Genomic DNA, 13995 nt, shown 5'->3' with positions numbered 1-13995 from the left:
TATTGATGAACAGTAATTGTTGAACAATGGCTGATATAAACCTTTGATATAAGTTTCATAAAAAAATCTTACAAGAATTGTGCGCTAAACAAGACCGGACGGAAGTCTTGTATTTAAATGCTCCCCCTTATTTAACGCCACGCGCGTAGGACAATAATGAGGTTATTATTGTTCACACAATGATCTAGCTCCCCTGTTTGAATGATTATTATTATTTATGGAAGGTGAGATTGTTTTTTTCCATGATACCAATGATTCATCATTATTGTTTCCGATAGGTATGGCTAACGCATTATATATAACATACATAAAAAAAAATTATGAAATGATTTCACGATCAATTTAAATGTATGTCATATATATAATACAATGGCCCAACATTTTCACATTTTGTCCTACTTAAAAGGAATAAATAAACAAAAGTTCAAATTGAACAATAGATTTATTTACCTAGACATGATACAACTCTTAAAACTTGAACAAAGAAGAGATTCGATAGTTTCGCCTAGGTAATTTATTTATGTGCTTGGTCAGGTTTTTTTTCTGTATAACTCTGGTTTAGTGTATTCAAAAGAGACGATTTAATCTTGCAATAAAAAGAAAAAATAAGACAAGTTTTTCCTGATGTTTTTTTCATTTCATTTCTGAAATTGGAAAGAAATACAATAGTACAGTTTACATTTTTTATTTTTATTTTTCACATATCCTGAAAGAAGAACTTTATTCAACACTAAAAATATTTTTGATTACAGTTTTTGATATTTCATTTTTTTTAAATCTTGTATCGAATCGCATTCTTAACATACATGAATCAATTGGTATTACATATCATTTAGTCTCAATGGAACTCTGATTTTGGATGTGCTGTTAATTCACTTTTGGGATAATTACTGAAACATTTCATAAACTACCTTATTAAGAATTAAAGAACAACAATAAACTATATCGTAAAATACAATAAAGGCGACATTTTCAATAATGCAGTTGTTACAGTATACAAATCCAAAGAGATGTATTTAAAATGACACTTCTTTAATACTACATTAAATAATGCAGTGTTATTAATTGAAAATCAGCTTGTTTTTCCATTTTTCTTTTAAACTAGGACATTATTCATTGTACCTAAAATAGACTTCATATAGTAATTGCATACGAAGTAATTTTAAGATACAATCTGGTGCAATTCACTGGTGACATTTATTTACTATTCTCTGATTTCCTGATAATACAATGTTACATGTACATGTACTTTTAAATATATTATTATATCTCATACATGTAGGAAGGATTCATTATTCATCGCATATTTAATCATTTTTTCATCCTCTCGTGCATTTCTTTTAGTTGAGCCCGCACTGATTCTATACATTTCAATCGTCCTCTTCACAAACCCCACATGTTTTACATTGATTGACATCTTGAATCAGGAATAGGAGAACAAAATATTATTTCAATGTTCATTTTAAAAACATAAATATATTTGGAACAAGCAGCCATAAGAAAGCGCCGTGAAAATCGGACAGAGAGACCTTAGGCGCCAACAAAATAAAAAAATGGGTCTGAAGATAACAATTCGCATTCAAACCTTATATTCAGAAATAAAACGTTGGACGACGAATAGACTAACACATGATAAAAATGGATACTGAGCAACATAAATTTTAACAAAAGAACTGAGGGTGATCTCGGGTACTCAAGATTAGTAAACATATCCTTCTCCAGTAGCGTAACCCTTCATGTTGCTCATGATAAGTCTCAGTGGGTGATGTAATTTTCAAAGAATAGAAAAGGTATTTTTTTTTTACATATCCGCGATTTAATCAGTATTTTATACTGTGTGTAGTTTGTTGTTGGATTTGTCGAACAACCGATTTCAGCTTGATTTCAAAAACGAAATAAAAATAATTTCATACTTGAATAAAACTCAAACAAACAAATAACTACGACCTATCCCAACTAAGTTTGGATTTTGTTATGTTTACGTTTAACCCTTTTAAATGCAAAACTAATAAAATTGAGATTGGAATTGGGAATTTGTCAAAAAGACAACAACCCGACCATAGAAAAGACAACAGCAGAATGTCACCAATAAGAGTATATTAAGCATTTATGGTTTATCTTTATAACGCCAGTACATATAATTTCGCCCTTCAGTGTTATTGGTGGCTGGTAAATAAGCTTGGTGTTCTGAGTTCCTATACAAGAGACATTGAGACAACAACCCGACGAAATAAATTATCGAAAGACACATAGATGTCTAGTTCAAGTATCTACAAAATGTCAAAGTCTTAAACCGGCCCGATTAATAAAATAGTACTTTCAAAAATCGCAATCTAACCGTCTATTAAAATTAATTATATCTGTTGTATTCTTTATCTCTAGCTCGATGGTATAGTTCACAATATTTGGAATTATGTAGTGAGGGAACAGCATCTATATCGCGGAAAGGTACGTGAATCAATCCAAAAATATAGTCACGTGATTTGATATGTTTCACATTTTATACGTATTTATATCCACTATAATACCACACATGTATTTAAAATCAACCCAGCTTTTATTATTTTACCTAAAAGTATTTGATGCGCATTTTCAACTGTTTGCAAAACAAGAGTTGCGCGGGAGCCAGTTTTGAGTTTTAAGGGTTAACGTAAAACATCTCGTTTTTTCACGGATCAAATGATTTTTTTTTAATGTAAGGTGAGATTTGTTCTTTCCATGATACTCATGACTCAGCAGTATTGTATCCGACATATATGGCCAACTTATTATATAGGACATATTTTTCACATTATCATGAAATGAAATCATGATCAATTTAAATATATGTCAAATATTTTATGGGCCAACATTTTCACATTTAGTCCTACTTAAATGGAATGAATAAACAAGTGAAACAATAGTCTTATTTACCTTGATATGACACAGCTCTTAAAACTTTAAAACAGAAGATATTCAGTTACGCCTGGGTTATATATTCATATGCTTGGTCAGGTCTTTTTTTTGTATTACTTGGTTTAGAAAAGTCAAATGAGACGATTTAATTTTGCAATAAAAAGAAAAAATAAGGCCAATTTTCCCTGATTTTATTTCATCCATAAGGTCATGCGATTTCGGAAATTGGAAAGAAATTTAACAGCACAAATTGAAGATTTTACATTTCTATTTTTCACATACCCATACCCATAAGTTGAACATTATTCAACACTACAAATTTTGAGAATAATACAGATTTAATATCTCCATCTTTTTTTAAATTTTGCATCAAATCGCATCCTAAACATAAATGAATCAATAGGCATTTACTAAACAAAAGATCAGCTGACTTCAAATGAACTCTTGTTTTTGATTTTCTGTACATTTACTTTTGAAACATTTCAAAATTCTACATAAGAAAATGCCTGTACCAAGTCAGGAATGTGACGGTTTTTGTCCATGAGTTTGATGAGTTGTCCATGAGTTTGATGAGTTTAATGTGTTTTAGCTTCTGGTTTTGCCATTTGATTTTGGTCTTTCAGTTTTGAATTTTTCTTTGAGTTTTATGGGATTTAGCGTTTTGCTTAAGGTAGATCATAGGTATATGATTCCCGAAATAGAATTTTCTTAAACTTTGCCAAAATCAAGGGTTTTTTGTATGCTCTTTTCAAAAAATATAATAAAGAGGATGGGTCACCGTGCTATCTTTAAGCTATGAGGCGTTGTAAATTGCCTAAATTTGTTCAGATTGGTAGTTAAAAACACATTTTTGTGCATAAAAAAAGAAAGCTATAAGAAAGAATTTTTAAATAATTTATGAGAAGATAGGTTTTATAATATGTTTTAAGAAAATGAATAGAAAAAATGATGTCACCGAACTTGTTTTCTTATGTACAACTGCAATAAAAGCGAACTGGAAAGCACTTTGTCGTATTATCACCAACACAGTATGCGACGTCTCTACGATATCACCTGACTTTGTATTATATAATGAAAGGCATATTTTGGAACTTGTAGTTTAGCCTTGAAGAATACATATTACACAATTAGATTAGACAAGAAGAAGAACACCATCATTTATCCTTGGAATGCAGATTGTTTGTTAAAAAATATACTCAACAATCGTAACAAATATGTTGTGAATTAATACATTAAGCCTTTTGATAATGTTCGATTTATATATTTTTTTAATGAGTGTGTCTGTTCAAAAATAAGATATATGAATCTTTATTTGCCGGATTTTTCAGGAAAGAACCATGCACGTATAACATGGAGTAAATATGTTGATATCGGTTCGTCATTAATGAAGATCCCTGATAAACATATCTTGACCCTATTTGATCGTTTAGTGGATAGTCATCTCATTGACAAAATTATAGCAACCTCCCTTTATACATTGCTGGATGTTTATCTCATTGACGAACATATCCAAACCCTTTTGTCTTTGGTGGATGGTCGTCTCACTGGAATAATTTTCCCACTACCTTCTAATCGTCGATGGATAATATTCTCACTGGCAAAACTTGTATATCTCTGTTTAGTCTTAAGTTTAGTTAATTGAAACGGATAGTCAACTCACCGGCAAACTGTTTCCATTTTCTTTTAGTTTTGAATGGATAGTAATTTCAATGGCTATATTTTTGCCAACTTTAAGACTTTGCTGAATGGCTATATCAGTAGCACCCCCACCCCCAACATCCTTTTAGTCATTTAGTGAACATCAATCTCAGTGTATAAATTGTTCCACACCTCCTTTTAGTCTTTGGTAGATATGCTCGTCGATCAACGGCAAAACTTTACCAATCTCCTTTAAGTCTTTAATGGATTGCCATCTTTGTGACAAAACTTTTACACCTCCCTATAGTCTTTAGTTGATGGGCATCTCACTTGTAAAACTTTTAACACCTATTTTAGTCTTTCATCTTAATAGTAAAATGTTTTCCAACTCCAATCAGTTGTTTCTGGATATTTATTTAATTGGCAAATAATCATCTCGATCCTTGAGTGTATTGAGTTCTAACCACGAATAAATGCCGCTTCTATTTAGTTGTCAGTTGGTGATTATATAACTTACTTTTGTCATTGGTGTATATATATCTCACTTTCAATCATTTTTAATTGTTATTCCACTGTTTCGAAGTGTAAGGTATTGAAGGGTTGTTATCTAACTTGTGAATATACACCTCCTTCCATTGGCAATTGATACATTTGGATCTCTCTGGCAAACATCAACCTTTAGTTTTGGATTGGTAGATATTTCATGACAGTTACATGTCAAAAAATATAATGCAGTGGTAATGGAAGTATAGGACATTTATTACCTTGTTATCTCGTGTTACACTTGATTTTTTGGGTTAATAACATATGGTTTTAACCTGCTCTTTTCTAAGTATAAATACTCTTAAAAGTGTATGCTTCGGCGCCCGGTATAAATTATACAAATTTTAAATTGTACGATAACATTTTTATTGAGTTCACTCGTTTGTTTCAGTATACCTGCACTTCAATTTAAGTTTGACTATATTAAATATCAAGTTTGCATGTTTGGTGACATAACAAATTGGGTTGAGACGGCGATAGGTCAAATTCTTTCTGTAATGTATATCACATCGAGACGGATTTTAAATGGTAAAATGAATAATATTCTTTTAAATATGAAAAGAGATTTCAGCTTTCCCAAACATTCCCGGATCTGACAAATAATGGCTGACATACATTTTGAAATGTGAAACATTTAGATCTTTCTGAGTAAAAATTATATCAGCATCGAAAGAAATGTGTTAAAAGGTCAATTCCTTGACATTAACATAAAAAAAAATATAATCAAACATCGAAGACCTTTTATACATACATTGTAATCTAGGAATATGATTTTATTGATAAACTACAAAAACTTATTAACTAATAATAACATTAGATGCATGTTTCATTATAATACGTTATTCTGATTGGCTAACTAGCAATCTCTTGATATTCCGTAATCAATTGCATTACAAAATGCAACTTTTCATTCATGATGACATGAAGTCCCACAATAAAGTGCACAGGTAAATGAAATAAAAACTTGATAAAAGGCGTGCTTTCATGATCATATAGGTAAAAATGTAATTATAAGTATTGAATGCTTTTTTTTGTAACTTTATAGGGTTGTAAAAGCGTTGAACGTGCGCACATTTTTAGTATGAAGCGCTTCCGCGCTTCATACAAAATGTACTTCGGTCAACGCTTTTACACCCCAATAAATTTACAAAAAAGAGCATTCAATTCTTAAAATACAACTATACAATTATATACAATATTTTTTGGCGTACGGCAGTCTCAGCATATTAGCGTGCATGATCACTTTATCTGAATTTTTTGAAAACAAATAGAAATAGTGTTGTTGTAGGCAAACTGCGGTTTGCTTGCAAACATAACTTTAAAGTAGTCAGATCGGCTGGTTAGTGCTCAGTGTCTTATCTGTTTTAAAGCTACTACAGAAACACTATATGTTTATGCACTATCCGCTTTCCTGGTTCCAAAGCATGTGATTGATAAGCATCTGAACTGTGTTTCAGATAAGTAGCCAAAAATATAGTAGAAAGCCAGAGAAAGCCGATCTGCGAAACAATTAGCATAAGTCTTTGTCTGAGCTGTCTAGCAAGAAAATATTGGCAAGACTTATGCTAAAGTTAGGATGTAAGTGACCACTGAATACCCCGTAAATTTGTGATTTGAGTGAAAACTCGAAATGAACCACATGATCAAACAGTATGAAAACCTTAACATTTAATTGAGACAACAATTTTAACAATGAAAAATATATATATATATAGCCCAGGTGGTCGTGTGGTCTAGCGGGACGGCTGCAGTGCAGGCGATTTGGTGTCACGATATCACAGTAGCTTGGGTTCGAATCCCGGCGAGGGAAGAACAAAAAATTTGCGAAAGCAAATTTACAGATCTAACATTGTTGGGTTGATGTTAAGACGAGTTATATATATATATATACATATATAAACAATTGAAAACTACGTTTTAACCTATGATTGCGTTGGATAAAAACCTCAATTTTTATACGTGTGCATGTACAACAAAATTCGTTGTAGAAGGGTCTATATACAGCACAAACAACATTTTCCAAAAGACAAAAAAGTGAAAAAGTATATTTAAACAAAACGCATATATAAATACACTGGATTAACCATATGACATGCTATTAATGTATGACAGTAAAATCTATCGGTGGTGGAGGGGAGGAAGGTGGTTAATAAAACGAATGGCAAGTGAATTTATAAATAGATTTCACGTGCTAAAAATAATTGAATGTAGATAAAGCAATGGGGAACGGAAAGGGGCAAATCGTCTTTTGTATTAACCTGAATTATATACATAATTCTCATAATATAATTCTACTTCTTGATGCATATTCTAACTATCGCTAGACAAGAATAAATCCTATTATGAAGAAAATTTTAAATACTCTTTAAAATTTGGTACATTAATGTTTCACAGATTATGAAGTAAACTGCAGACCAATTTTATGTCTGAGAAATTATAATTCTCTCAATATGATAAAAAGAACAAACAAAGGACAATTAAAAAAATAAATAAACGCCTTTTTCGTACAGTGTCTATAAAAAAAAACTAAAACCAAGGAATGACATTTATCATTTATCCATTCGTTTGATGTGTTTGGACTTTCCTTTTTGAATTTTCCTCGGAGTTCGGTTTTTTTGTGTTTTTACTTTTTTTAATAGAAAACAAACGAATCACGAAAAATAGACTTCCCTAAACTATCTAGTTTCTTTTCAAAATTACATTATAAGATAGTCAAATACGTTTTTAAAGTTATAATAAGTCACTTTTTTTATACCCATATTTTTGTGAAAGTATGCTAGTTTATGTTTGTTCCATAATTACCACTAGAAGATATTACAACATTGAATTTTATTATAAAAAAAGAATTGTACATACATCTTATATACATACTATTATAGAACGACAGTGAAAATACATTACTTATGAATTTTGAACAGCGGTATACTACTGTTGACTTTATTTATACCCTTCTTAAGTACCTGTTTCATAATCCAATAAAAATTTTGAGGTAACATTAAGATGTTTTTATTAGCATTTTGTTCTCTGGTAATAAACGGGAGATAACCCAATCTTAATACGACGAGATCTGCTTACCTTTCTTAGCACCTGCAATGACCTCCGGTTTGTGACCGGGTTCATGTTGTTCATATTTAAGTTTTCTATGTTGTGCTTTGCGTACTGTTCACCATTGTTCGTATTTGTTATGAGCCTGTTTGAACGACCGGTTTTGCATCTTTCGATTCTTTTTAACAATGTTGCAATCAAACTTGACTGTTTTCACAATTTTACTTGAAAAGTATTGTTACACCATTAATTTTCTCTAGTTACGGATAAATTTTCTAATGCTGTATATTAAATTTAAATCTGTAGTTAATACAAAAATTGGACACTGGCAAAAATTCATTGAAAGAAATATTTAAGTGCGTGGTTTTGGAATTAAATGTCATTTCCCCGGACTTTTACTTATATTCATAATTTGATCCTGACACTTACAAAAACAACTTAATCATTAACTATGAATTATGTTCAACATACTGAAAAAAGCTGCTTGTATATCTTAAACACGACATGATGATAATTGATTGGGAAAATGGAAAACACCAATAATTAAAAACCAATTGCCATTTGATTGGGAACTTTCCGTCTTGAATTTCCTCGGAGTTCAGTATTTTTGTGATTTTACTTTTAAATAGCAATCGGGTTAAAAAAAAATTTGTATCTGCCGCGCTGATAACCGATAACAGGATATGCGAAGCACACTGAATATATTTTTTTCGGTATACTATTTGCAAAAGTCACCAGCCGAAAGAAAAAAAGTATAATTTCATGAGGCACCATTTCCAAGATCAAATTTAAGAAGGTAACAAAACAAGAAAACAAAAAAATCCATTCCTATAATGCATCCTCGTTTCTCAATATGTCCATAATGGAACATTTTTACGCAACTATTTTCTATGTTCACATGCATTTTTACAAATTGATGTGACGCACTTGGTATGTTTTTGAAATACAAGGGACATCCATTTATACGTTTCTTCCAGGACATCAAATGTAAGTTCACAATTTTATTTTAGAATTATAAATATAGATAGACTTTTGAAGTAATAATTGATGATGTATATTTTAAAAAGTAAATTACACTTGAACTTTGAAACACATAATCTTTTAATTAATTTCCTTGCACACAATTGAGTGGAAGGTTGCCATACGAATTCTAACAGTTCACATCTTTTGACTGCTGGCTTCATATTATTATTTGATTATTATAACTTTTTTGCATTAATTGGTTGGCTTGCTTTATGTTGTTTTAGAGAATATTGCATTAAAATTTCGGATGATTTTGTTTACTGCTATCTTTACACATAAATAGTTTGTAAAACCTAATCCCTCCCTCCTACTATAAACTGTAAACGAAATCTCTAATCAAAATTATATAATACATTGTCGTTCCCCATTCAATTTTTTTTGTATCTCTGGTTCATCATTTCGATTAAATTACTCCGTGATCGACCAAAGGTATATTTATTCAAAAACGGTGTTTAGTTAGATTTGATATCACATTATTTAACCTTCTATCTGAAAGATATTGGATAACAAACTACTACTGAACCATCTCACATAATCTAAAAATAACTATAAATATTGATAAATTAAACAAACAAATCCCGAGTTTTAGAAATGTTCACTTTTCTCTTTTCTTGTTTGTTTTAAGATGAATGTCTAGAGTCTTTTGACATTTGTCGATGTTTATATTGCGTTCGTAAAAATTGTTAATATATGTGTTGTCAATTTATTTGTTGTGTTTTGTGGTATTTCTCAATATCTGTTGTGTTTTGTGATTTGTGTCGTCAATATTTAGGGTGTTTGCAAATTTCTGTATTGTGCTTTATGAAATGTTCCAATATAAGTGTTTTGTTTGTGATATTTGTAAATATATGTGTGTTATTTTTTTATATTTGCTAATGTTCTATGTCGGTGTATTTTGTGATATTTGTAAATACTATTGTTGGATTTGGTTATCATTTTCATTTTCATTTCTGTATTGTGTTTTGAAGTTTTTGTCAGTGTTGGTGTTATCAATATCGACAATTTGTTTCACTTTGCTCATTACTTGTCGTGAAAAGGTCGACATTTTCATTGTGAAGTTTCGCGGCACTTGGCTGTGTTCACATAAAAGAAAACTTGCATGCACCGTTTTTCATTTACTCAGGAATGTCTTAGGGTTTTTTTGTAACGACTTTTGACACCGGAATTAATATATTTTCGACAAGATACCTTCTATGTGGTAAAGCATCATACAAGAGTCGGTTTCACAAAAATACTTACGATTAAGAGTGATCGTAAGTCTGACATTGTTAATTTAGTATACTTAAAAAATCTTAGTCGTAAGTTTTTTTGTGAAACCGACTTTTGTCGAACAATTGTAGAATCCGGAGTTATAAAATCTCATCATCAACTGTGAAATACCAATCATAACACACAAAATAACGTGACAAAAGCCATGCACTGGGGGAGCACGAATATTACCCTTCTTGTGTATTCGAGTTTACAAACGGTGTTCATTATCACTGGACTAGTATATATTTGTTTAGGGGCCAGCTGAAGGACGCCTCCGGGTGCGGGAATTTCTCACTACATTGAAGACCTGTTGGTGACCTTCTGCTGTTGTTTTTTTCTATGGTCGGGTTGTTGTCTCTTTGACACATTCCCTATTTCCATTCTCAATTTTATTTAAGTTAGGATGGTGTTGCTCGTTTTTTAGATTTTTGTATGGTGCTTTGATGTTAAGGACACTTTTTGGGGTGGTCATGTATCGACTTATCTTGATGGAGTAATCTTGATTTTCGGTCTTAATTCTTTTATTATAATAGTTTGTCCTTATTTTTGCCAAAATAAATGTTCTGCGCAAGATTTTTGATTGTCCTTTTGGTATCTCTTTACTTTTTTTCATCAAGAGAATTAAAAAAAAAAAAATGATTAACTACAGACGCATGAAATTTTTTAACGGGTTGTTTTCATTTTGAAAATGGTTTTGTTTCTGTTTTTATTTACAGATGGAAACAGTTATCAGTGATAGTACTGATTGGAGAGACGACAAATCTAATCGTGAATGTTTGTCATACATGTTAAAGCATGAACTAATGTGTGATGTCATATTCCTTGTTGGAAGTGAGAAAAAATCCATACCAGCCCATAGAGTAATTTTAGACAGCAGAAGTCCTGTTTTCTATACTATGTTTGAAGGTTCACTACCAGAGAAAGGAGAAATTGCTGTACCCGATATTGAGGAAAATACGTTTCGAGTACTTCTGCAGTGAGTAAACTGATATATGTCATAATATTCAATTCTTTAATGAGATTGATATTAATTTTTTTCATTTTTCGAGTGAAATAGTTCGAAAAGTTTTCGATTAAAACTTTGATTATTTTTTCGATAAACTTTAACAGCCGAAAGCTGCTTGAGGGCTATCAATCCCCCAGGGTATAATCTGACCATACCTCAGTCTTCGTTACCTTCATAATTTTAACAAAACTTTCCAAAATTGTCCGTTTATGAATATACTTTTTTTTAAATCTTAAGTGTCACTCCTTGAGGCAAATTTGATTATTTGGTTAATGTTTTTATAGGTTATGTTTGGTCAACTATTTCCTTGTCTTTTGAATATTCAACTTAGAGCGTTCCTGGTGAAGGTTAACACAGAAAATTGGTTTATAAAATATTGATTTTAATTTTTAAATTATTACCCCAAACCTTAAAGCTTTATATCATTATAGAAGTTAAAATATAACATCCATTAAATGCTGTTGATAAATAATTTATCGACTTATTTTATTGCAGGTACATATACTGTGAAGAAGTAAAAGTTACATCTGAAAATATGCAAGATTTGTTGTATGCTTCTGATAAGTATATGTTGTTCAAAGTCAAGTCAGAATGCGAAAAAAGATTGAAAGAAACCGTTAACACGTCTGATCCTTTGAAAACCCTTCAAACTGCAATGGAATTCAACATGGAAGAACTAAAATCAGAGAGTCTTTGGTACATAAATGTTTATATTCAGAGTTAGCGTTAAAACTATCCAGTGAATGCGTAGAAGAAATTTTAAAATCAGAATATCTCAGCTGCACTGAAACAGATGTTTGCCAGTTTATACTTGAATGGGCATTGAATCAGTGCACCATCTCGGAGAAAGAAATTACTGGAGAAAACTTACGTTCTGTTTTGAATGACCTATTGTTTTTGGTTAGGTTTCCACTGGTTGAAAAGGAATACTTTGTGGAGAACGTTATACCGCTGAACATTTTAAAAGAAGAAGAGATTATAAGTATGTTTACAGCACCATTTACGGATAAAAAACAATTGTTTAAACCAATTGCCCGAGTTCCAGTCTCTGATAGGACATCGTATCGTCTAGTACGGCATCGTTCAGTGGGGAATTCCAGGCGAAATACAGATCAAATTGATGCCCTAGCAATCCGAACAGACAAACCAATATGGATGAAAGGGGTAATAGTTTATGGTGGATATGGCACCCAGCCTGGCACCACGTCAACGACCTTTGTTAGTAATAGTAACATATTACTACTAAAAAGTGCAGGCGAAACGTGTTTTGAGATGAAAGCTTCAATTAATTCAACGGTTCCAAGCGAAACATACGATGTTAAAATAGCCAATCCATTTTTATTGAAAGCAAATAAATCATACACATTATTGGTAAAAAATATAAATTTTACGTCTTATTTTGGGAAAGATTGTAAAACAACATGCACCAGTAATGGTGTAACCGTTACATTTAGGAACTCAGCCATGTGTACAACAGATACCAGCACTAGTAAAGGACAAATTAGTGGACTGTTATTTAGCATATAGCTACACAATATGTTCGTTTACAAAGGTATGCATAGGGAAAATTCATATTTGTATTTGTAAAATTAAGCAACATATTCTAAAAACTAAATATGGACGTTCCTTGAGATTTAATCGCGATATCTTTTCTACAGTTGAATTTAAATGAATTTCATTTTAAGATCATGGTGAAATTATTGGTGACAAATAAAACATATGCAGCCATAAAAATGACTTATGACACACCATATATTGCCGAGGGTTCAACGCTAATTATTCGGGATTTCTATTTCTGGTTTCGAACACTGCTGACTAGACATATGTTTTTGAAAGGCGCATTTGACGCTGCAAAAATAAATTCATTGAGCTGAAAGATTCACATTGTTATGAAATGATGTATTCATCTTGACATTATGTAATAAAATTGAGAATGGAAATGGGGAATGTGTCAAAGAGACAACAACCCAACCAAAGAGAAAAACAACAGCAGAAGGTCACCAACAGGTCTTCAAACCTATGACTGTGTATCATGTCATCAGTACATGTAAGACATTAAAGAATAGATGGACTATTCATAAAAAGATTACTAAACAGAAATGGATAACTTGTGGTTCATTTTGTCAAAAATCTTGACGCATTTCACTGCCATACACGACTTATCATTTGAAATTATATTTAGACCCCTGTACAACGAAATTTGTTTTACATGCACACGTATAAAAATGGCGGTTTTTATCCAACGCAATCATAGTTTTGAACGTTGTTTTCAATTTAGACTTGTTTATATTTTTTCGTTTGGGCTTGTATTATATTCCCTCTGGTTTATATAATCCGTTCATTCTAATTCGACTCTCTTAGATCCAAGAGTCTATTCTAAATTGAGGTAAATTATATGGCCATTCAAAAACTGTTTCGACTCCTTGCATCACTGAAGAGACATGAATTGTCGAAATCCGGATATGGTGTACACATTTTAGAATCTCATCAATTGGTTTACCATCTCGCCGTAAGTTAATTGTTTTCTGTTTGGTTTAAATTAATATAAAGATCCGTTTTGTTACATCGTGTGATCAATCTATTTAGCAATCGTC

At 31.4% G+C, this 13995-nt stretch overlaps 1 protein-coding gene across 1 annotated transcript; it reads left to right on the top strand.

Annotated features, from left to right (window-relative positions):
• Positions 1-2386: 2386 nt before the first annotated feature.
• LOC134706059 (BTB/POZ domain-containing protein 6-like) lies at positions 2387-12125 on the top strand. Its single transcript, XM_063564769.1, has 3 exons — positions 2387-2448; positions 11112-11371; positions 11897-12125. Exons 2-3 carry the CDS (start codon positions 11112-11114, stop codon positions 12123-12125), a joined length of 489 nt encoding a protein of 162 aa, XP_063420839.1. The 5' UTR covers positions 2387-2448.
• Positions 12126-13995: the final 1870 nt, after the last annotated feature.

Source organism: Mytilus trossulus, chromosome 2 (genome assembly GCF_036588685.1).
Source record: "Mytilus trossulus isolate FHL-02 chromosome 2, PNRI_Mtr1.1.1.hap1, whole genome shotgun sequence".
NCBI classification, from domain to species: domain Eukaryota; kingdom Metazoa; phylum Mollusca; class Bivalvia; order Mytilida; family Mytilidae; genus Mytilus; species Mytilus trossulus.
Note: the sequence above shows the minus strand (reverse complement) of the source record. Positions and strands in the feature narration are given on the sequence as shown.

Coding starts and splice junctions, on each gene's coding strand:
- LOC134706059 (XM_063564769.1), top strand. CDS start 11,112: ATGGAAACAGTTATCAGTGATAGTACTGATTGGAGAGACGACAAATCT. Junction 11,372..11,896: donor ACGTTTCGAGTACTTCTGCA/GTGAGTAAACTG, acceptor ATTTTATTGCAG/GTACATATACTGTGAAGAAG.